This window comes from Gymnogyps californianus, chromosome 19 (genome assembly GCF_018139145.2).
Source record: "Gymnogyps californianus isolate 813 chromosome 19, ASM1813914v2, whole genome shotgun sequence".
NCBI lineage: Eukaryota > Metazoa > Chordata > Aves > Accipitriformes > Cathartidae > Gymnogyps > Gymnogyps californianus.
Window position 1 is genome coordinate 452,541 of NC_059489.1, and position 21,789 is coordinate 474,329.

At 60.5% G+C, this 21,789-nt stretch overlaps 1 protein-coding gene across 2 annotated transcripts in view; it reads right to left on the reverse strand.

Annotated features, from left to right (window-relative positions):
* Window positions 1-21,135, reverse strand: part of DNAH17 (dynein axonemal heavy chain 17) — a 37,301-nt gene extending 16,166 nt beyond the window's left edge. Inside the window, exons 1-49 of one of the 2 annotated variants that reach the window (XM_050908220.1) lie at window positions 20,791-21,135; window positions 19,812-20,005; window positions 19,333-19,525; window positions 19,133-19,232; window positions 18,956-19,041; window positions 18,662-18,787; window positions 18,183-18,338; window positions 18,019-18,102; window positions 17,428-17,595; window positions 17,082-17,198; window positions 16,617-16,885; window positions 16,296-16,491; window positions 16,004-16,150; window positions 15,547-15,655; window positions 15,168-15,271; window positions 14,924-15,064; window positions 14,371-14,514; window positions 13,936-14,118; window positions 13,582-13,836; window positions 13,259-13,428; window positions 12,770-12,992; window positions 12,574-12,690; window positions 12,366-12,452; window positions 11,955-12,107; window positions 11,134-11,382; window positions 10,784-10,906; window positions 10,208-10,555; window positions 10,037-10,128; window positions 9,728-9,854; window positions 9,349-9,501; window positions 8,742-8,867; window positions 8,467-8,574; window positions 8,194-8,325; window positions 7,546-7,706; window positions 7,281-7,437; window positions 6,738-6,842; window positions 6,369-6,526; window positions 5,616-5,754; window positions 4,909-5,136; window positions 4,609-4,746; window positions 3,923-4,055; window positions 3,491-3,618; window positions 3,225-3,373; window positions 2,836-3,118; window positions 2,527-2,700; window positions 1,588-1,795; window positions 1,322-1,487; window positions 647-749; window positions 316-463 (exon numbers count right to left, since the gene is read on the reverse strand). In XM_050908220.1, coding sequence (XP_050764177.1) covers window positions 316-463; window positions 647-749; window positions 1,322-1,487; window positions 1,588-1,795; window positions 2,527-2,700; window positions 2,836-3,118; window positions 3,225-3,373; window positions 3,491-3,618; window positions 3,923-4,055; window positions 4,609-4,746; window positions 4,909-5,136; window positions 5,616-5,754; window positions 6,369-6,526; window positions 6,738-6,842; window positions 7,281-7,437; window positions 7,546-7,706; window positions 8,194-8,325; window positions 8,467-8,574; window positions 8,742-8,867; window positions 9,349-9,501; window positions 9,728-9,854; window positions 10,037-10,128; window positions 10,208-10,555; window positions 10,784-10,906; window positions 11,134-11,382; window positions 11,955-12,107; window positions 12,366-12,452; window positions 12,574-12,690; window positions 12,770-12,992; window positions 13,259-13,428; window positions 13,582-13,836; window positions 13,936-14,118; window positions 14,371-14,514; window positions 14,924-15,064; window positions 15,168-15,271; window positions 15,547-15,655; window positions 16,004-16,150; window positions 16,296-16,491; window positions 16,617-16,885; window positions 17,082-17,198; window positions 17,428-17,595; window positions 18,019-18,102; window positions 18,183-18,338; window positions 18,662-18,787; window positions 18,956-19,041; window positions 19,133-19,232; window positions 19,333-19,525; window positions 19,812-20,005; window positions 20,791-21,135 — 7,903 coding nt within the window. Of the gene's footprint in view, window positions 1-315; window positions 464-646; window positions 750-1,321; window positions 1,488-1,587; window positions 1,796-2,526; window positions 2,701-2,835; window positions 3,119-3,224; window positions 3,374-3,490; window positions 3,619-3,922; window positions 4,056-4,608; window positions 4,747-4,908; window positions 5,137-5,615; window positions 5,755-6,368; window positions 6,527-6,737; window positions 6,843-7,280; window positions 7,438-7,545; window positions 7,707-8,193; window positions 8,326-8,466; window positions 8,575-8,741; window positions 8,868-9,348; window positions 9,502-9,727; window positions 9,855-10,036; window positions 10,129-10,207; window positions 10,556-10,783; window positions 10,907-11,133; window positions 11,383-11,954; window positions 12,108-12,365; window positions 12,453-12,573; window positions 12,691-12,769; window positions 12,993-13,258; window positions 13,429-13,581; window positions 13,837-13,935; window positions 14,119-14,370; window positions 14,515-14,923; window positions 15,065-15,167; window positions 15,272-15,546; window positions 15,656-16,003; window positions 16,151-16,295; window positions 16,492-16,616; window positions 16,886-17,081; window positions 17,199-17,427; window positions 17,617-18,018; window positions 18,103-18,182; window positions 18,339-18,661; window positions 18,788-18,955; window positions 19,042-19,132; window positions 19,233-19,332; window positions 19,526-19,811; window positions 20,006-20,790 lie in introns of both variants that reach the window. The other variant, XM_050908219.1, reaches the window with a different exon arrangement.
* Between the last annotated feature and the right edge of the window lie 654 nt (window positions 21,136-21,789).

Genomic DNA, 21,789 nt, shown 5'->3' on the forward strand with positions numbered 1-21,789 from the left:
GGACCACTGCAGCCTCCGGCGGGATCCCTGAGCCTGGCTCGCTCCGTGACCTTCGGCAGGTAGGACAAGCCTGAGGTTTTAGTCTGACAATTTCTAGGGATGTGATGCTGCGTTTTGAACGTGAATAGGAGAAAAGAAGGAACCGAGGTTTCATTTGCACGGTGCTGTGATGCGGAGGTGCGGTGCGGGGCTCCCAGGGCACTGGCTGGTCATGGTGTGGTTGGGTTTCCCAGTGCCAGCGGGTGCGGGTGCATTCCCTGGGGGCTGATGCCGGCGTCCGCCGCCTTCCCACCCCCCGGCGTGGCAGAGGCTCACCCAGTGCTGCTGCTACCAGCTGGGGCTGCAGCTTCTGGACAGCCTGCGGCATCCTCTGCCGGGCGAGGTGCTGCGTGAGGATGGTGCTGTACACGGTCAGCAGAGCCTCCTGGCCAGGAAAGCTCATGGCGAAGACGCAGAAGTGGCGCTGCAGCAAGGGGCAAAAATTCAGGCAGGAGCTTTGGCTGCAGGGGCTGATGCAGCCAGCCAGCACCACGAGGTCCCCCACCGCATCCCAACCCCGTCCCCCCCATCCCACCCCCTCCAGGCTCCGGTCCCAGGAGAGCGAAGCCGGTGGGGCACAGCCCCTGGCCCTGTGGGTCCTGCATACCTGCAGCCTGGAGTCGATGGTGAAGGACCCTGCGGTTGGGTTCATGCAGGCCAGGTACTGGCAGTTGTGAATGTCTTTCAGGGTCAGTTTGTTCCTGTCGTACCTGCACAGGGACCGGCACCGTGATGCTTTCCCCGGGGACGGGTCCCTCCAGTCAGGCTGTGCCCCACCAGCCTCTCTGCATGGGAGCAGAGATCCCCATTTCCCCGGTGCTCGGCAAAGCCTGTCACCGCTTTCAGCGATGCTGCGTGGGGGCCTTCCCGTGCCCCACGGCCAGACCTGGCCCCAAACCCCGCCGTGGCAGCCGGCACTCATCACCTCTTCCCCTCCCCGACGCCGGCGCCGCATGCTGCGCTGCCAGGCACGGGGATCCCCCGCCGGGGCTTCCCCCGCCGGCGCTGGCAGCGGGGCTGTTTGTTTGCTTTGGACGCGGTTTGGAGTCGCCAGCAGAGAGTTTTCCCATTCCTCTGCCAAAGCCTTCCCCGCAGCTCCGGGAATGAGTGGGCTGGGGGGAACAGGAGGCTCAGCTCCGCTGGCAGCGTGGCACAGGAGGCAGCATGGGCAGGGCACGGCTGGGGTCCTCCACCGGGATGGGAGAGGCACCAGCACGGCACGGGTTTGCCGGGCAGAGGGTCACCGAGACCTCACAGCGGGGGCCGCCGGCCGGGCACCTACCAGTGCCCGTGGTCCATGTGCTGCCGGATGAGCGTGTGCGGTGCCACAGTGCCGTACTTGTCCACCTCCGGCATGTTCATGTCGTCGATGAAGTAGATAAGCCTCCTGGTCCCGGGCGGGCCGTAGTTTCTCCCTGATTTCTTCTCCAGGGGCTTCTCAAGGACAGCTGCAGCGAGAGGAGCGGGTGGGCAGTGGGGCAGTGCTGCGGGGCTGTGCGGCACAGCCTGGCACAGGGCTGGCTGGCTGCCAGCTCAGGCCAGCCTTACCCTGCAGCATGGCCGAGGTGGTGTAGAAGTTAAAGGGCACGGATTGCACGAGGTATTCATCTGCGCTGAGCGCTTCAAGCTTGTCCCGCATCAGGACCGATTTTCCCGTCCCCGCGTTCCCCACCAGCATCACCGGCTTCCGCTTCTCCATCAGCAGGTCCATGAAGTAGCGAATGCGAATGGTCTCTGTCGTGTGCACCATGGAGGCCTGGGGAAATGGCACCGTCAATCCCCGGAGCTCGCCTCTTGCTGCCGGAGTCGACGTTTGCAGGCAGAGGCGGGATCTTCTGTTAGAGCAGCGGGCAGTGTGCCAGAAGCCTTGCCTGGTTTTCCCGGCAATGCCAACTGGTCTAACAGAAGATGCTCTCTCTCCATACAAACCTGGTCCCTCTCTAAAGCAAAAGGTTGCAGGTGCTTGGTTATTCTAAAGACTTTCTGACCAAAAATAGGAGCTGTCAGAAAAGCGAGTTATTAAACCAGAACAACATAGTTCCTGAAACTCCCCAATGTCTTTGTTCAGCCAACGCACGGGCCAGATTCAGCCGTGGCACCTCTCCCTTTCCCTGATGTCTTTGATGCAACCCCCTCCCTCAGGAGAGCATTTCAAAAGACATGCAAATAAAGTTTTAAAGTACATTTTTGCATTCAGACAATAGTTATAATTATTTCATGAGAATCTACGAACCCACAGGTTAATCTGAAATTAAAAAAGAAGAGTTGCAACTTGAAGCTCTCGCTGAGGTTTCCGTGGGGTGAAGCAGAACCACAGAAAGCCACAGGGTTTGCCGGGTGCCACCAGCCTGCGCGGCGGCATGGCAGAGCCAGCCCGAATCCCTGCACCGCTGCAGGTGTGGGGTCTTGCCCAGCATTGCTTGGGGGAAGACCATGGAGTAATAAACAAAACAAAACGCATAAACACAGAGAGCTTGTGGGAAATACCTGTAAAGGGACTTCGGGGTCGAGTTCGAATTTTGGCACTTTTTCAGTCCAGAGCATGAATTTCTTCGTTTCCGGATCAATGTAATAGTCAAAAATTGTCCCCTGAGAAGGAAACTTGATGGTTTTAAACTCGTTCACCCACCACTTGCTGAACTCCAGGCGGTAATCCACGAGCTGGGAGGAACCAAACAGAAAAACTCAGAAACCGGCCAATGTTGCTGCTTTAGTATTTTCCGAAGGGATGCAGCCGAGGGATGAAGCTGGGCACGATGCTCTGGCCAGCAGGCAGGCGCGGGCAGGCGACCGTACCTGGTCCTGGAACATGGCCCCTCCGAAGGCCCAGGAGCAAGCGAACACGAAGTAGAGCTCATAGAGCTCCCGGGGCGAGTCTGGCGGGGCAGTCTGCGGCGTCAGGAGGCACTCCAGCAGGTACAGCACCGTCTGTATCACCGTGACCTCCGGGATGGGGGTGATCTTCTTGAATCCAGACTTGAGCTTCTCTAGGCACACCGGCAGGTACTTGTCAAAGAGGATCATCAAATTGGCCTTCTCGGACTGCACCGCCCTCGTCTCGATCCAGCTGGTCACAATGCTGTGGGAGAGAAGGGCAGGGCTGCAGGTGAGTGCGTGGGGGGCCAGCACCCATCCCATCCCGTCCCGCCTCACCTCATCCCACCCATCTCCCTCCCCAGGCTTACGGGTTCCAGCCCAGGTCCGTGGGGTTGATGTAGAGGATTCCCGCCCGGGACACGGTCGCTGGCGTGGCGGTCCGCAGGTGGCTGATCTCGAAGAGGAGCCGCATGGTGGGGTTGAGGGGGATGCGCTCGTTGCTGGCCAAGGTGAGAACCTGGGGGAAGCAGCCTGTCACGGGGGGGTGCCCTGATCTTGGGGCCCAGGCATGAACGCAAGCTGATCACCCCAACTTAATGAGCGAGCAAAGCTCCTGGGGTGTGATGCCACCAACCTTATTGTCATCCATGACCGTGTTCAGGGACTCGATCCACATGGGGTCAATGTCTCCATCGAGGATGATCCACTTGGGCCCCTTATGTGTGATGTTGGCCAGGTCACGCATCGTTGAAGAAAACAGACCTGCCCCATAGAGAGATACGTGGGTTTGTCCTTTGCAGCTCTTTCCATGCATGGCACGTTTGCTGAGGGACACGCGGGACTGGGTGCTTCTCTGAAACATGTTCCTCCTCCCTCACACTCCAGTAAAAAGCCCCAAGGAAAGGTCTTCCCATTCCCGTCACTGCATCACAAACTGTTTATAGATTCACATTTTATGAAGGCATTTGCCTATGCACCAGCGGCTGCTGAAGGATGGTTTGTGCCAGGTCCCACCTGGGGTAAGTGACCGCTCAGGTGGCCGCGCACACAAGCGTTGGTGTCTCACCGTCCTTCCACTCTCGCGTGGATGGATGAATAACCCCGAACAGCTCATCGCAGGTCACAGCCTTTGGGTCGAGGTCCACAGTGACTGGCTTCCGCTTCATGTTCTGGTACGTCTTGTTGAGCGACCTCAGCACCTGCAGAGAGGGGAACCGTGCAGCCGCGGCTGCTGCTCCTACGAGGGTGTCTGCAGCCTTTGGCAGCCTTTGCCCACAGCCAGGGCCACAGAGCCTTGCTCCCACCCGCCGTGGAGCACCCAGGCCTGGACAGCCGCTGGGAAGGCTCCGGACCTCCCTCTGCAGAGCTGGCTCCTGGCCAGGGTGTTGTGAGAGCCCAGAGCCCGCCAGCCCATCCTGCCGGCACGGCAGCACGCAGGGTACCACGAGAGCATGCCCCTGCCGGCTCCCTGCCTCGTCCCCGCTCTCCCCAAGGGTGTCCCGGGCAGCTCCTGAACTGTGCCAGCCGGTGCGGGGACAGCCTTGTCCCAAACCTGCTCAGCTCCATGGGCTGAGCCCAGCACGCGTGGTGCTGGAGGGCCCAGCGTGGCTGCGGACGCTGGCCGTGCTGCTGTCCCCTACCCAGATGCTGCTGCTGGTGCAGCTGGGGGTCTGCACAGACGAGGGAGGCTGTGGGATGCGCTCAGCCGGGGCAGGAGGGGACCCATGCCCTCAGGGATGGTTTGGCTGCTACCTGGGACTTGCCACAGCCGGCGTTGCCGATGACAAATACGGAGTGTCTCACTTGGAGCAGCTCCTCCAGCTGCACCACCTTCAGCACGAAGCTCTCCTCCGCCTGCAGCTTCAGCTCCAGCATGGACTGCTTAATGATCTGGGAAGGAGAGCAGGCGCTGACCACAGGCAGCCGTCACGGCCTTGGCAAGACCCCAGAGATGAGCCAGCCACCCCCCAGAAGTGCCGAATGGACCTTCAGCCTCTGGACCCTGCCAGGGCTGGGATGTCTCTGGTGCTGGTGCCACGCCTGGGCTTGCACCTTCTCAAAGTTGAGGTCCCTCTTCCTGGGGACATCCAGGGTTGGGAACAGGTCTCCAATCAGCCCCATGAAGATGGGCAAGTCATCTGTCACAATTTTGGGGGTGTTGAAGTCTCGTAAAGCTCTCATCAGAACTTGGTCCTCGGCACGGCTGGGGTCCCCTCTCTTCAAGGAGCCTGCTACCACCAGCACGGACTTGATAGCCCGCAGACCCCAGTCATAGTGGTCCTGCCAACAGGGAGCAAAGTATTACAATTTCACTTTGGTGAGAGACAACTGCTTTAAACAACACTACAGAGGAACACCCTGTCCATCGCCCCGCACCCAGGTTATCCACGCAGTGTCCAGCAGACTGGACTTAAAGTGAGCTTATGTACAAGAGAAGCCCCAGTCAGCCATGAGGTGAACGGCAGTCTGGCTTGCTTCCTTGTAAATCACTTCTGCTGAGATGAATAATATCTGGATGCTTTCATCTTAACTGGCTAGATTCTATTCTATTTTTGGACTTCTTGATTTCTTCCAGAAGGCAGAAATATGCCATATGATGCACCAGTGTGGAAGTGGAATTTGTCCAGCCATAGACTCAAACTATGCAGAACGCAAGCCAGCACGTTACTACCAGCTGAGAGCTTGTTAAACTATCCGTCAGGTTTGAAATTCAAATTAACTTTTTCATCTTCAAGAACCACGCAATATTGTTAAATTACCTGTTTAGACAGTAGCTCTTTGCAGAGTGTATACAGAGTAATGAACTTTCTTGCTAGAAGCTTAGCATCAATAAAACCTTCTGCAACAAGCATGATTTCACAGATCAGTTCAAAATCAGGGACCACCATGGCACAGGGTCTGGAGAAGAGCAACAGCAGGTTAGCAGGGCTGTGTATGGACATCTATGTGCCCCTCACCCTCCCACAGCCAGCAAGAATTTGCACCCAAGTTTCCAATATAAATCATTCCCTGCTGCTGTTAGCATCAGAGAATTGGGCAGTAATTTACACCGGCTGGGGTCTCTGGAGGTGTCTCGTCCAGCCTCCGGCTCCAAGCAGGGCTCCTGTCACAGCTGGATCAGGTCACCCTGGGCCTTCTGCAGTCACAGCTCGAGTTCCTCCAAGTACAGAGATCCCACAGCATCCCTGGGCCACCCCTTCCAGCGCTTGACCACCTTGTTTTCTTGTCAATTGGATTTTTAGCTGAAGGTGGCAATTAGACACCCTGAGCATCCTCTTCCCCAGGCTGAGCAGCCCAGCTCTCCCAGCCTCTGACCATCTCGGGGGCTTTGAGCAGGGCTGTCCTGGGGTGCCAAGGTCTCCCTGACACGAGGGCCACCAGTACACACAAATATCCTCGTTCGCACTAGCAAAGGCTTAGGTCACGTTATGGATGTAGCACACGAGTGTTACCGCAGAGGTAAACACTGTCATGACTGCCAGTCACACACTGACCCATCTGCCTATGGGTACCTGAACAGAGCTTTTAAATTTTCAGGCAGTTCTGTCCGTCCGGCGTAGCCAGGGTTCATGGTAATGAACAGCCCAACCGACGGGATCAGAGCGATCGTCTCTCCAAGGAAATTGAATGTTTTCTTCTTGGTGCGAATTGCATCTTGAACACATTTCACCTGGCAGGCAAGCGGAGGTGTCAGTGCCGGCAGCCCCGCGGCTCCCTGCCCCGCACCCCCGGCTCACCCTCACCGCCCGCCCGTGGAAAGCGAGCCTGGAGGTTCGGTCGTGCCGTTGGCAACGCTAGAAACAACACTGGGAGCTTGCCGAAGCCGCAGCAGCACGGCAATCCCCGGGCTCAGGAGAGCTGGTCTTATGGAGAGCACGCACCTGCACAGCAATCACGGACAAAACCTCCACTGAAATGCGATTGAATTCGTCGAAACAGCCCCAGGCGCCGGTCTGAGCAAGCCCCTTGTAGATATTGCCGCAGGACTGGAGAGAAAGCACCGGAGACGGGCTTCAGACACTGAGCTTTTACACAGAGGCTGCAACGTGGGGATTTGTTAGGAAAGCTCAAGTGCTGGGAGCTGCTCGTGCTTTTATGGTTTGTGCTGTTCCCTAGGGGAATGCTCCGCAGTGTTACAGCTCCTCTGGGCTCCCACGGGCTTCCAGGGACACGAGCTGACCAGAGCCGTGGTGGGAGTGAGTGGTGCAGGACGGCACCAGGGCTGCTGCTGGACCCACAGGTTTCTCACCGGCTGTCGAGCCGGGGAGAGGAGAGCAGCTTTAGGGCATCGGCAACGGACGCTGCAGCCGAACATGGGGGCTGCACGCTGCAGCGGTGCCTCCTGAAAGAGGGTCCCCCCTTGTCTCGGTGGACACCCCATGGCTCTTGCCTCGGTGCCACCGTCCCGCTCCCCCGTGTCCTACCTTGTAGTCCATCTGCTCGGAGCAGTTGAAGACGTAGACCATCATGCCCACTGCCCGGCCCAAGTCCTTGGTGGTCTCCGTCTTCCCAGTGCCCGCAGGGCCGGCGGGGGCCCCCCCCATGAAGAGGTGGAGGGACTGCGTCAGGGTGATGTAGCACCTGCGGAGGCGAGGACGTCAGGGCTGAGCGGTGCCGGCAGCGTGGCACAACCACGGAGCCGGGCTCGTCGGCGCAGGCAGCGGGAGGTGCGGGGAGCTGTGCCCCTACCGATCTGTCAGGGGGGTGATGACCAGCCGGGGGGTGTTCCCCAGGTACTCGTAGGAGTACTGGAGCTGAGCGTCGCAGATGTTGGCGTAGCAGTGCCTCCTCCCCTCATCCCAGCGGTGCCGGAGCTGGGACTGCCAGGTGAACGCCTGGGCACTCTCCACCTGCGGAGCAGCCGGCTGCGGAGGGCAGGCAGGCACCGGCGCTGCCCGCCGCAACCCACCGGGACAGCGAGCTCCCACACATGCGTCAGGACCGTTTGTCACCTCCGTACATGAGGAGAGGGTGCAAACAGGTCCCAGTGCAATGCTGGGGCGGGTGAGGACCGTCCCTCCACGTGGCCCAGCCTGCCCCGTGCCCACCGACCGTGGTGCACAGCCCTGTGCTGAGGATCCTGGCTCCCACCGAGCGTGGCAGGAACCAGAAAAACTGCTCCTCAATCTGGCTTTGCACGAGACCCAGCCTGGTCTTGTCTGTCCCCAGCAGCGCTGTCACCTCCCTGGCTCCCGTGCACCCCAAACACCCTATGTGTAGTTTCCTCATGCAATCGGGATACTTTGAAAATATTGGAAAGTAATGAAATAACAGGAAAAACTTTGCTCGGAAGTGCCAAGAAACAAAGCAGTAAAAATATCCTCTTGTAACGAATACCTTCGCAAGGATCATTTTGGCCACAACATCCCTGGCGTGGACATCAATGGTACAGATTGTCATGATCTTCATCCTGTCTCCAGCAGTTAGGTTTCCAATGAGTAGTGAAATTAGTGCATTTAGCTGAGTAATCTGAGGAAGGAAAGAAACCATGAACAGAAAAATGACATCATCATTTGCCCGTCTCCCGGTGATACCCCGGACTGGACCTCGCCTCTTCCAAGCAGAGAGGGGCTGCAGGACAGCTCGAGGTCAGGTCCGAGGGATGCCAACCTGCTTTTTGTTGTAATCCCTCATTGCGTTCTCATAGCCTTCCTCCAGCCTCGAAAAGGCAATGCCGACTTCTGTGGTCCACCAGATCTGGGTGCACGTCAGAGCAACCTGCAGCAAACCACAGGGACAAGATGTGGCCAATAAAGGGAAATACGCCATCCCCGCGAAGGCTCAGGGCAGGCGCCTGCACCTCCCCGGGCTCTCTGCTTGCTCCTCCTCTCGGACCTCGGCTCACGGAGCCGCCGGCCAGCCTGGCCCCGCGCCGCAGCTCCCACCTGTGCCGGGTAGTCGAACACCCACTGCTCCCGCGGCTTCTCCTCGTAGGTCACCACGGCTTCGGGGATCAGGCGCCGCAGGGTGGAGCGCATGCTCGCCAGCACTCGGTTCAGCCAAACCTCGACCTAGAGGGTCACATCCAGCAAACCCTGAGCGAGCGGTTCCCAGCCCGTGTCCGGTCTGGCTGCACGACCCTGTGGCAGCGTGCAAGCAGCTCCCCGCTGCTCTGCGCAGCAAGCTTCTCCCTGCGCGTCGTAACAAGCTGCATGAAAGACCCCGGTACCCGGCCCCACAGGGCACTGCCCACGGCAGTTTATGGAGCATGGTCTGAGGGTGAACAACAGGGAGGGGAAAAACACGCTGCGACCGCCTGAGGGGCTGCGAGGCTGGAGTGGGTTTATATGACTCTGATATTGCCACAGCGCTGTTCTACACCCATAATGCAGATCCCGTTTCTGTTTTTTTTTTTTTTGGCTGAAAGGCTTCGCGATTGCATTTTAAAACTGCTGCCAGGCTGTTAGTGCACAACAAGCAAAAGGCTCGTCCCCGTCCTGAACCTGCCCACCCCTGCCCCTGCAAGCGGTGGCTCCACGAAGCTCAGCTGACCTGGCCAGACAAGTCACAGTCTGCATCGAGGGGCACGTACTCCTCATCCCTACTGAACATCCCCAGGCCAACCTTCAGGGGCTTTTTGTCCCGACTCATCTTGAACTTCAGTTTAGCCAGACTGTCGAACAGCTTCGGCAGATGACGGGACACCTGAGAACAGAGGCACGGCAGAGGTCAGGGACCGCCGTCTCGCGCAGAGGTGCGATCACCGCTTGGATTAACTCCTGCACGGCTCTCGGGGCACTGCATCCCTGAGAAGGGGGGTACCAGGGATGGTGTTCTGTCCGTTAGGATGAAAAATATTTTAAAATGGCTATAACAAGTTAGCATGCAAGAGACACAGGACTTGCCTCCACGCTTTACACACAACCCATACCTCAACTGGCTCATTCCCATTAGATAAAATATCAAGCAGGTCTGCAGAGGAAACAAAGTAGAATCTGGGAAAAGCTAGTCTTTTGGTCTCGAGGTATTCAGCCAAAGCCTTCTCACAGAGCACCAATCTAACACAAAACAAGGAAGAAAACCTGCAGTTAAACCCCCCACATGTTAGTTTTTACTCTTTGCTAAGTCCTTGTCATGTTGAGACAGATGCCACTTTGGAGAAATCAAAGTCTTCCTTTGGCCCTAGACCAGCCGGTGGGGGCCTCTCCATAACGCTTCACCAGGACGACTCCAATCTCACCTTTTCTGCAACGCTTCTAGCTTGTTGTAGAGACCAGGCTTGTTTGTAGCTTCAATCACATTGGGAGTTTTTACCGCATCGGCCATTAGCTCCTGCAAGAGGAAAAATGCTTCGGCTTTACCCAAACCGGTGGCGAGCTCTCGGGGGCCCAGGGGGGGACAGGCTTCGCACTTTGAAATCTCGATCGATAGCGTCAAAATGCTTCGAGTCCTCCGGCAGTTGACTGCGGATGTCTTCGGAGCCGATGAAGATGCTTTCCAGGTGACTCCACGTCCTCTGCACCTCAAACCAGATGCTGATAACGGAGTCAGTGGTCGACAGCTTCTGCTGCCAGGCTGACACCTCCTGAAGGAAGAAGGCTAGGTACTTGGAGGTCATCAGGTTCTGCAGCTGCACTTGGTTGTCCTCCAGCGTCTCGATGAGCACCTCATCCGACTTGAGCAGCATGATGCCAGTCCTGGTGTGGGGCTCATGCTCGAACCGCATCGTCGCCCAGGTAGTGTCCAGGGCATTCAGCACCTGCAGACGGGGCACGAGAAATGAGCTGGACTCTGCGGTGCCGAGTCCCAGACCCTGCAGAAAGGCAAGGCAGCAACAGGAATGCCTCCTCCAGGGCACGAGTTCCATGGGTGCCACACTGTGTGTGTACCCTAGCCCCCAGGAGCAGGAACACGAGCACTAACAGCCACAGAGCTGCATCAGAGCAGGGCTCTCAGCAAAGCAGGGCAGGAACTGAGCCCCATTTACCTTTTCCATCCCCGACTCTTTCATGGCTTTGTCCACGATGCCACGAACCTCATCCTCAAACTTGTGCAGGTTCAGCTGCAGCAGATCTGCGAGGGTTGTGTCCTTGGACATGGTGAAGTTCACCTGGAGCAAAACCGGCACCGTCTGGGCATGGACTCCCCTCCGCAGAGAGGCAGCCCGGCGGCTCGCCCAAACGAGCTCATTAACACCCATGTTTAAAGACCCTACACAAATATTAGTGTATGGCCAGCTTTTAAAACAGATTGCATGCTCCCTCTGATGGATGCAAATCTCAGGAGCCTCCTGGGCCAGGGGCTGGAGCCAGGGAAGGGCAGGAGGGCTGGGAGCACCTTGGTTGCCTGCATGAGCTCCTGCCAGTGCCGGTCCCTGATGGCTGGGTTCTGCAGCTCGTTCACAGCGCGCAGGGATGTTATCATGTTCTTCACGCTGTTGTCCAGCCCTGTGAACGCATCCCAGCTTCTCATCTCCTTATCCAAGCTCCGAATGTCTTTAGCAAATTTCTTACAATCGATATCCATCTGCTCAACATTGATATCCTTCCACCTGGTCGTCTTCCAGTCGTCAATGTTCGTGTTAACCTGAATTTGGGAATACATTTCACAGGACATGTAACCAACAAAAGTATTCCTGCCCAGGATGAAGAGCAACATACCCAGCGCCTGCACACCCCGTGCACCCGCCATGCCTCCCACACCTGCACGCCCAGCACCCACACACCCGTTGCACCCGTGCTGGGGTTGCGCAGCCCCTGCGCCAGCAGACCTGCTCTAACGCTGTGACAATCTGCCCTGTGTCTCATCCCACCTCTCATGGCAATGAGACTCTCAAAGGAGCTACAACAACTTTGCACCTTTGGCTGGCAATGCCCGGCTGGCGCAGCCTGCTGTCAAGCCCTTGCTGGGAGGCAGCGTTGGGCATCGTGCCCGGGTGCCGGGGCCAGCACTGAGCCCAGGGCTCCCAGTCACTGCGCTCGACCACAGACAGCTACCAGCAGCCACCGTCTGTGGGCACCGGGCAGCTCGTCACGGCCTCAGGAACTTCAAGGCTGAGGACCAGCCCAGCCCAGCCCAGGAGCCTGTTCTGCACAGCCTCATGCTCCTGCCTCCTCCTGCCCTCCCCGTCGTGCTGGCTCACAGACTGTGGCACATACCAGGACGATCATGTCCCAGAGCTCCTTCAGCAAGCGCACCTCCCTGTGGCATGCTTTGAGCTGTTTATATTCTGGGACTGACACTTCGAACAGCCCGGCTGACTTGGACAGGGCTGCCATGTCGTTCTCCATGGCGGCGATGCTCTTCTGTTGCTGGCCGGAGAAAAAGAAAAGGTCTCAGCCAGGGATCGTGTGCCAGGGACATGTCTCCTACCCCAGTGATGGCTCCGTCCCCGCTGCAGTGCAGTGGGGACAGGAGAGTCACTGCTGCAGGGGCCAGACCCTCTCCGGAGCCGGAGCGGCTGCCCTTCCCCAGCCCCCCTGTGTAGCAGCACCCTGTGCATGGGGCCGGGGGTGGCCGGGCAGTGCCGGCAGGGACAGCGGCAGCCCTGGCATCCTCCCCTTCCTTACCTTGTTCAAGGACTTGTAGGGGTCTGGGTCAGTGTACGAAAAAGGGGCTTTTTCCCGGAACCTCTCCCAGAAGGTGTGCTGCCGGACCTGCGTGGGGAAGACGGAGCTCAGGGGGGGCAGCCGGGAGCTGGTAGCCGGGGAGAGCAGCGGGGTCTTCCCGAAGCAGATGAGAAGCTGCTCGCTTGCCCCCAAGCCCCAGGGCGGGCACCTCGAACTGCTGGCACTTTCTGCGGATGATGTTGACCTCGTTGGCTTGCAGGGGTGCTGCACTCTGCTTGACGCGCAGGCAGAGCTTCTTGGTGCCGTCCCAGCGCTCGGGGAGGTCCTGCAGCGAGCACCACACGGAGTCGGCAGCCTGGTCCCAGGGAGCCCGTGCCCGGCCCCCCGCACCCCGAGCAGCTCACGTGGAGCTGCAGGTGGATGTCCTCTGGCATCTCCTCTCCGTAAGTGCTGAGCAGGGCAACCGTCTCCTTCAGGGGCTCAAACATGCTGTCGGTCACCGCCTGCCTCTCCTTGACCTTCATCAGGTGCCCCATCACCTCCACCAGCCCGTCATAGTCTCCCTCCTCCAGAGGTTTACTCAAGCCAGCGTTCACCTCTTGGATGAAATCCTCCAGCTCCTGGAGACTGGGAGGAAGGCAGCGGCGCTCACTGGCCATCCCCAGTGGGGCTCACAGCCACCCCTGTGCTTGCTCAGGGCTCGCTCTGCAGGGCACGGCCCCCCAGAGACTCACCCCCACGGGGATGCCCAGCACTTTTGCCCACACCTCCACAGCTCTGTCCCACGGGGGCCAGCCCTGCCCTGGCACACAGTGGTGCCTTTGCCATAGCCCAGCCGGGCTCCGGCCACCAGGAGTGCCCCGTCCCCACGCCGGGGCTCACTGGGCCCCTACCTGGTGGTGACGTGGCTGACGAGGTGCTGCCGGAGTGCCAGGCCCCGGCGCCCGATGGCACCCAGCAGCGCCTGCTTGAAGGGGCGGCAGTCGCTCTGCAGCCACCCCCCAAACACCTCGGTGTTCGCGAACCCCAACACCTCCTCGCACAGCGCCTCGCATGCGTCAATCTGGGGACGAGAGCTGGTCACAGCCCGTGGCCAGCACCTCCCCGGGCACCCAGCAACTCCCCGGGCACCCAGTGTCCTCCTGGGCACCTGGTGCATCCCAAGCCCCCGGCATATCCCAAGCACCCGGCACCTCCGCAAGCACCTGCCCCATACCTCCTGCTGAAAGAGCTGGAGGGACGGGGTCCCATGAGTTGGGGGCTCCTCTGGCCACGGCTCCAGCTCCTCGGGGCCGGGGCCACTGCCCAAGGTGAGGAAGCGCTGCAGGAACTCCCCGGGGTCCTCCAGCCACAGGTGAGCTTGCTCCTCGAAGCCGGCGCTGTACTCCTCGCCTTCTGTCATGGCGCTGACCACCAGCGACACCACCTCCTCCCGCATCCTGCTGAGATCCGGCTGCTCCTCCAGCGTGGTCTGAAGGGACGGGCAGAGCTCTCGGGGACCGGCTGGGGGGACCGGGCATCCTCGCCTACCTCCAGCTGAGCTGGGAGGTGCCGCCCACTGTGGACCGACCTTGTAGCTCAGCTTCCCCTCCAGCAGCCGAGGCATGCACGCCGTGGACGCGTAGGTATCGCTGAGCAGGCTCTCCACCAGCTCCAAGAAGCTGTTGTCATCTCCTGCCTCCAGCGAGGGACGGTACCGCACTCTGCCGTCGCACAGCTCCATGCGCACCTCGAACAAAGGGGCCACGTCGGCCTGAAACAGGTCAGCGCCCCGCGTGGTACTTCATGTCCTGCGTCCCCCCCGGCCCCCAGCCCCGCGGTCCCCCTGTGGTGGGGACAAGTGGGGACACCGGCACCTCGGGTGCTCGCTGCCCGGGTGTGCCAGGGAGCACTGGGACGGGCACGTTTGGCCACTAAACAAAGGCCTGAAGAAACGAACAGCGAGTGGTGGGACATCCCGAGCACGGGCAAAGCAGGGGCACCGCGTCGCAGGACCTGGACCTACGTCAGGGGCCATGTTGGTGAGCAGCAGCTGCAGAGATTTGCGGACAAGTCGGAAGAGTCCGTCCAGCACGACTCCGTCTATGTATCCCACGTAGTCCAGCCATATCTGCGATGACTTGTCAGCCTTAAACAGATCTGCATTCTCCTGCAAGCAGAAAAAAACAACTAGTATTTGTCAATAAATACCTAGCAAACGTACCAGCTCCTAACACTGCGAGTGAGTCCTCTCTCATGGCCCCTGCGGGTTTGTCCTGCCTGGCTGTCGCACGGATCCTGCATCCTTCCCTTTCTCCCAGCTGTATGACACCAGAAGCCGCAGCCAAGACCTCACCCGAGAGGGCAGCGGATTCCTGGAGTTCGTGTGCGGTGTTCAGTGGTCTTTCACTGGAGCCTTGTCTCAGTAGAGACCACAGAATTGCACCCCAGGTTTGAGTCCACCGCTCACAGTTACAAAAGGGGGGACACCGCTGGGTTCAGAGCATCGCAGCACACGAGCGCCGGACACGCTCCTTGTTAAACCAACTCCGACTGAAGCGTCCTGGGACATGTCTCACCTCCACCATCTCCTGGATCTTCACGCCTGCATCCCTAATGGCAGCACAGCGCTTGGTTAAGGTGCTTGCTTTCCCGTCCAGGTCCAAGAGCGCTGCTTCCTTGTTGTCTTTCCTTTCAAACAAGGGAGCGGCTGAGCACTCCTGTGGGGAGAAGACGGCAGGGCTGCTCCGCTGTGCTGGGGAAGGGTAAATCCCTGCAGGAGGCTTCCCGGGAAGGCACTCGTAAAGCACCAGCACAAGCTACCTCCATCAGCTGGGCGATATTTTCCATGTTTAACTTTGCTTTCTGGACCCTGGTCTGCAAGTCGTACAAGATCTCTCTCATCTCTCGGATGTACTCCATGACGCCTGGGAGGAAAACACACGTCCAAGCTCGACAGGTTACGCAGACGCCTCCGAGGCAGCGAGCCGTGGTCAGGGCACTTTGGGGCTATTCACCCCAAGGGGGCTCACTGTCTGGCCCCCCGCCTCACGGGGTGGGGATCCGCGTTTTGGGTGCAATGGTTGTGGGGACCCGAGGGCAACCGCTGGGTGGGATGCGGGATGGTGCCGGGGGCCGGGGACCCTCCCCAAATGCACAAAGAGGATCTCTTAGCCTTGGGCAGCCAAGGGTGGGTTTGTACCTTCGTGGTGCCAAAACAGGGTGTGCTCCGCGCTGGCCAGCTGGCCGTCCACGGCCTCCAGCTCCCCCGTCACCAGTGGGAGCTCCACTGGCAGCAGCCTCCGCTTCACCTGTGGAGCCAACGCGTCCGCAGGTGAGCGCTGCAGGAGGAGGAGGGACCCTGCTCCAGCTGAGACGCGCTCGCTAGGACACCCGTTTTACAGAGGAATGGGGTCCCCACCCCACCGACACGGAGCTTGGGGGCGGAAGGAGGCAGGTGTGATGGCAGCAGCAGCAGCTTGGCTCAGCCACGGGATGGGCAGGGACCTGGGGTGCTGGTGATGTGCCCTGTGTACCCCAACCCCCCCAGGCTTCCAGGACCCGTTTCATAAGAGCCTGGGGGGTCCCCAGCCATTCTCAGCCTGGCCAGTGCTCAGGGCATGGAAAAGCAGCCGGGTTGTCTCCCCTTTGCAACCTGCCTCATTGTACCAGCCAACGATAAGATCCAGGTTGTCCACAAACTTTTGGAAAGTCTCATTTTGAGCAAAGAGGCTCTCAGCACTGCCCGGGATATCCTTCTGCTGCTGGAAGTTCAAGTACTTCACCTCCCGCAGAACGGCGACAAGCTGCAAGACACGATGGCCGGAGAAAAGGCTTGTTAGTAAAACCTGAAACGTCTCACCACAGCCTCCGAGAAAGTCGGATTTACATTCAGGTGAGGGATCGCTGGCATTCCCCTGCGCCAGGCTGGCTCCCCACGCCAGCACCCACCTCTTTGCTGAAGTTCACGCTGAGGAGGGAAGGGCCGGGGTCCCTCAGGATCAAGGGCTGCTCCAGGCTGAAGTGGCAGTCCTGGCCGGCTCCGCGCACCCACTCCTCGTAGACCTCCTTGCGGTAACCTTGCAGCAGTCCCATCATTTCTTCGTACTTCCCGGACACCAGTTTAGCTTCAGCGCTGACCATCACCCTGTCAAGGTCATGATAAAGAAGCAGCTGCTGCAGTAGGGCACGGGAGGAGACACACGCCGGGCCAGATCCTGCCCCGGCTGCTGCCCCGCATCCCCGTGGGGTGACGAGGTGACCCGCACTTACGGGTGGTTGATGGCGAACAAGTCTCTGTGTGGTCCCTCCAGCCGCTGCTGCAGCTCCAGAGCCCACTTCAGCTGCCCGGCCACCGGCGGCATGTTTTTGTTCATGGCCGGGGCCCCCCTGCACGGCGGCGGGGAAGCGGTCTGGGCGTCATACAGCACCTTCACGTTCTCCAGCTCGGCCTTAAACATTCCCAGCAGGGCTGAGTAATAAGGGGAAACCTCAGCCTTTATCAAAGGTCGCTCCAGCAGGGAGGCAAACATGTGCACCAACTGCAGGAGAAAGAAGCATCAGCTTCTGTGCTCCAGAGCATCACCAGAACGGCCCGGTGACACCTCCCAGGCACTCCCAAGCGTGGGTGCAGTGTGCTGGGCTGCAGGCAGCGTGCCTGCTGCCAGCCTCCAGCACTCAGGCAAGGATGCCCCATGCCCAAGGGCAGGACCCGTTGAGCTGGGGGGGCACGTGTACCTTCACAGCGGATGCCAGGCAGTTGCAGTCATCAAAGCCTTGGCAGAAGATGGTGGCCAGCCGCCTGTCCACGTCCTGAATCTTCTTCTGGAACTCTGCAAAGTCTTTGTTCAATTGCTGCCAGTAAGAGCAAAATGCTTTAAGCCGGCACAGCCTCTGCGCTTCCTTCCCAAATCCTTCCTGAAGGATTTGCTGAACCCGGGTGGCCTGGAGCGCCATGATCTGCCCCAAAGCGAGCACGTGTGCTGCCATGGAACAGTTTTACACGCAGCTCTTCCAGCATGTTCTGGCAAGCGACTTTTTTCATTTAGCAAATGCTTACACTTCCGTACCAGCATTCACTCACCTCTTCTGCAGGATCTAAGGGATCATATTTGCAATCAGCAAAACTCTTGATGAGTTCAGAGACCTCCTCGCAGATCTGAAACACTTGGCTCCCGAGGATGTTTCCTCTCACTCCTCCCAGCTCTGCCTTCTCCAGCTTCAGAAACTCGACAGCTGTCTGGTACAGCTCCTGGTGAGCACAAACCATCCTCTCACCCAGCTCCTCTCGTGGCAAACCCCAGCTCCCCGTGCCTCGGTGCTGCGGGTGCAGGAGCTGCAGCACCGGCACAGGGCTGTGTCCTGTGAGTTCACCGCTCCCGAGGAGCATCCTTCCCAGGGATGCTTTGTGGCCTGGCTGTGGGTGCCCGTCTGGCCCCGGGGGCGTGGGGCCATGGGTGTTGTGCTGGGAACGATGCCACTGCGCTCCCAGCACTGCACCACTGCTGGGCTCCCACCTCCCCTCTGCTCCTCGCCTGCGCCGGCAGCCTCAGCCCATTCCGGGGCTGGAGTGGAGTTTGCCCCTGTGCCGCTCTCAGGGGACCACCCCAGCATCGCCAGGGCAGGGGGAGCCCACGCGTGCCTGGTGTCGTGCCCCAAAATGCTGTGCTGTTACCTCGATGGTCTTGAGCCTGTGCAAGAAGGAGTCCATTCTCCTGAAGACCAGGGAGGGGGGGAACTCCCAGAGCTGCGGCTCCTCCTGGAAGTGGAGAGGGGCTGTCAGCGAGCGGAGCTGGCGTGGATGGGGCCAGGCGGACCCGCACCATCCCCTGCACCCACCGGGAACAACGTGGGCGTCAGGTTGGAGCAGTAAGTGCTGTAGGACTGGAAGAGCTTCTCTATGGTGGAAATGCTCAGTCTGATTCCCCCTAAGGCCTCTTCGGTTTCTCCTTGCAGCCCCTTCATCACGTCCTCGGGGCTCAGGAAGTTACGTGTCTAGGACAGACAGATGCAGGCGGGGGCTGTCGGCAGAGGGGAGCACGGGGGGCTCCTCCTGCCCCGTCCACCCTCCGGCCCCACGGGCTCTCTGGTGATTGCCTGCAGCCCATGCCTGCCCCAAACCCCCTCCAGCCCTACGTGGGGGCTTTGCTGGTCCCTTGATTGGGATGTCTCTGTCACCCCAGCTGGGCTCCCCACGCCTGCCCCGTGTCACCCCTCCTGCTAACGGTGCCACAGCAGGGTGGCTGGAGGAGGCGGTGATGGCTCGGTGCTGCCCTGCCTCTGTCCCGCTGAAGCCACCGCCAGCCCCGGGGCTCTACCATCTCAATGAGGAGGTTGCAGATCTCCTGCAGGACGACGATGATGCGGGCGGGCGAGCTGTAGTGCTGGCAGTGAGCCCGGAGGAGGCGGACGGTGCACAGCGCCCTGTCCACGTAGGGCTGCAGCTGCGGGAGCAGAGCCCCGTTAGTGTGGGGCCGTGGCCGTGCTAACGAGGGTCGGGCAGAGCTGGGGTGGATCCACACCCGCACGCAGCCTCTGGGGCTCAGCACCGCCACCTCTACCCAGACGAGGAAGCCAGGCGGTGCCTGGTTATTTTGGCACATATAACTTACCTGGGAGTAATCCGCTTGCTCCATCTCTTCCAGCAGGATCCGAAGCGGTTGCAGGTGGAGGCTGACGTCCTTGGCTTCCTCCAGGCCTGGGCCAGGGGAGAAACTTCACATCAGGGATGGGGAAGCCTCGCTGGAGGGGCAAGAGGCAGCTGCCCACCGCGTCGCCTGGGGGCTTACCAGCATTGATGTCCCTGAACATGCTCTGGAGAGCGGGCCAGTAGCAGCTGTTGGCCTTCTCCAGCATCTCGGCCAGTGCCGTCACCCGGGGCGAGAGCAGCTGGCAGGGGAGAGGTGGCGGGCTCAGCGCCAGGGGCTCAGCACCGGGGGCTCAGCACCAGGGACACATGGCCGCTGGCTGCCCACAGGCGAGGCGGTACCTGGTCGTTGATGCACTGCAGGTTGACCGTCCTGGTGTGCCAGAACTCGAACTCGGTCCTGGGCAGGGGGTGCAGCCCCTCCAGCAGCGGCTGCGCCGAGTCCTTGCTCAGGATGTCTCTGATCTGGTGGGACCACTCGATGACGATGGTCTCGATGGTGTGCAGCACCGAAATGTCCACGGGCCCCACCAGGCTGAAAGGCAGCCAAGTTATGCTCTAGCACCCGGACTGGCCCTGAACCACCCCGGGGGAGCCCTGCTGCCCCGGGGGAGCCCCGCACGCCTGCTTGTGGCCACCTCTGCCAGCACGGCAGCCCGGCATGAGCCTCTCGAAGGCGCTCTGCTGCTAAGGGGTGGCTGTGCCCAGAGATGCTCAGGGACTGAGCCAGTGTCCCAGCTCCTGTCCCTCCCAGAGGGACTCATGCTGCCCCGGGCCCCTGCCAGGCTTCGCTGATGCCAAGCAGTGCCAGCAGCACCCACCAGTCCAGGAGGGTGCTGGAGCCATCCTGGCCATCCAGGTGCTCCGGCAGCGGGAGCAGCAGCTTCCCCTGGATCTTCCCGCCCATCACGAACATCTCGTTCTTCAGCCGGTGGGCTTGTCGCACGATGTCCTCTACCACCACCCCAGGCCAGCCCGCCACGTTCTCCTCACTCAGGAGCAGGGGGGACATGACCTGGAGGAAATGGCTCGGTCGGGCGCTCGGTCGGGCTTTCCCATTGCAAAGGGCAGCATGCAGCCACGCTGGTTTGCACAGCATCCCCTCTTGCTGCCCATTCGAGCACGGTCTCAGCCCAGCTGCAGCTCCGGCAGCCACTGATGGGTTTTGCTGATGTTTTTCTCATCAGCGTGACCAGGAGTCCCCTCACCCTGTGGCGGGTTTCCCACTCTCATGGGTTGGGAAGTGCTGGGAGCAGCGCAGTGACTGCACCCAGCGGGGTCTGGGGCTGGTGCATGAGCAAAAGCCCCCGGCATTGAGGAGGAGGAATCGCAGGGGCTCCTGGGGCCTGACTCAGCTTTCGGGTGCTCTGGGCTGGCAGTCCTCTGAGCGGGAATATTTACGGGAACTTTGAGAGAAATCCACTCAGACATTTCCCAGCTGCAGGGCACGGGGAAGGGGGAATTACGCTGAGTTTTTAAAACCACAGGGAGGAAGCGATCCAGCTGGGGCCCGGGACAACACTGGGCTTGTGACCGTCACCCAGCTCTGTGTCCTGGTGGGGCTCGGTCAGCCCACCAGCACAGCGGGGCGGGCGGCTGGGAGCCACCGTGAGGCCAGGGCCAGCGCCTGGGGCAATTTTTCTTCTATTAATTTAATTTAGTTTCTTTTTGAGCCCACCTAAAGTTTTGTCTACAGCAGCCCGTAGCAGGTGTCCAGGCGGCAGCAGCATGTGCAGGGAGATAGGCTCGTCCTGCTTGCCCCAAGCCTGCGCCCAGTACCTGCCCATGTGGGCAACCCACCTCCTCCACCACGGTGATGAGCTGCTCCACGGGCGAGGGGCCGATGTCTCCCACCAGCAGCCCGCTCTGGCAGTTCTCCCGGGTGATGTTCTCCCTCTTCTTCTTCACGAAGTAGACGCCCTTGCCCCTGAGGGTGGGTGGGAAGCAGGCGGTCGGCAGGAGCTGCCCAGCGGGGTTCAGCCCCAGCACCAGCTCCAGCACGTCCTGCTGCTTGAAGAACTCGTCCAGCACGGCCGCGGCCTCCTCGCTGCCCACAAACTTGCTCCACTTGTCCGGCCGGACCCGCAGCAGCAGTGTGGTGAAGCTCTCCAGGAAGCCATGCCGCTCGTCCGGCACAGCCGACATCCCACCAGCACCGGGCTCGGCCACGGCTCCCCAGCACCTGGGGGCGGGGGGGCAGGCAAAGCCCCGCTTAGCCAGACCCCACACCCCAACCCCTCCACACCCCCCTTGCCGCCCCCACCACTGCCCTCAGCCTTCCCTCTGCACACTGCAGCCTCGCAGGGAGCTGCCGGCCCCATCCCTGCCTGGCCCCATTGCCCCCCCCAGCTCCATCGCCCCCAGCCTGCCCCATCCTTAGCCCTGTCACCCCCCCGTCCTTGGCTCCATCACACCCCAGCCTGCCCCAATCCTGCCTGGCCCTACCGCTCCGCCGCCCTGTCGCACCCCACAGCCCTCCAACAGCCTCCAGCCACTGTCTGCAGCCCAACCGACACCGGCACCAGCCCCAGCACCAGCCCCAACCGACACCGGCACCAGCCCCAGCACCAGCCCCAACCGACACCGGCACCAGCCCCAACCGACACCAGCTGCAGCCCAACTGCCTCAGAACTGCAGGGCTGCCCCCCGGCATCCCTGCCTGTCGTCCCTCGGCGAGGGCTCTTTGCCCAAATACCCACCACCCCAGCTGGACTCACGACATGGTGCCAAGGGCTGCTGCATCCGAGGCACGGGGCAGGCAGGGACCATGGCACGGGCTGCCCCCGGCTCTGCCAGGCT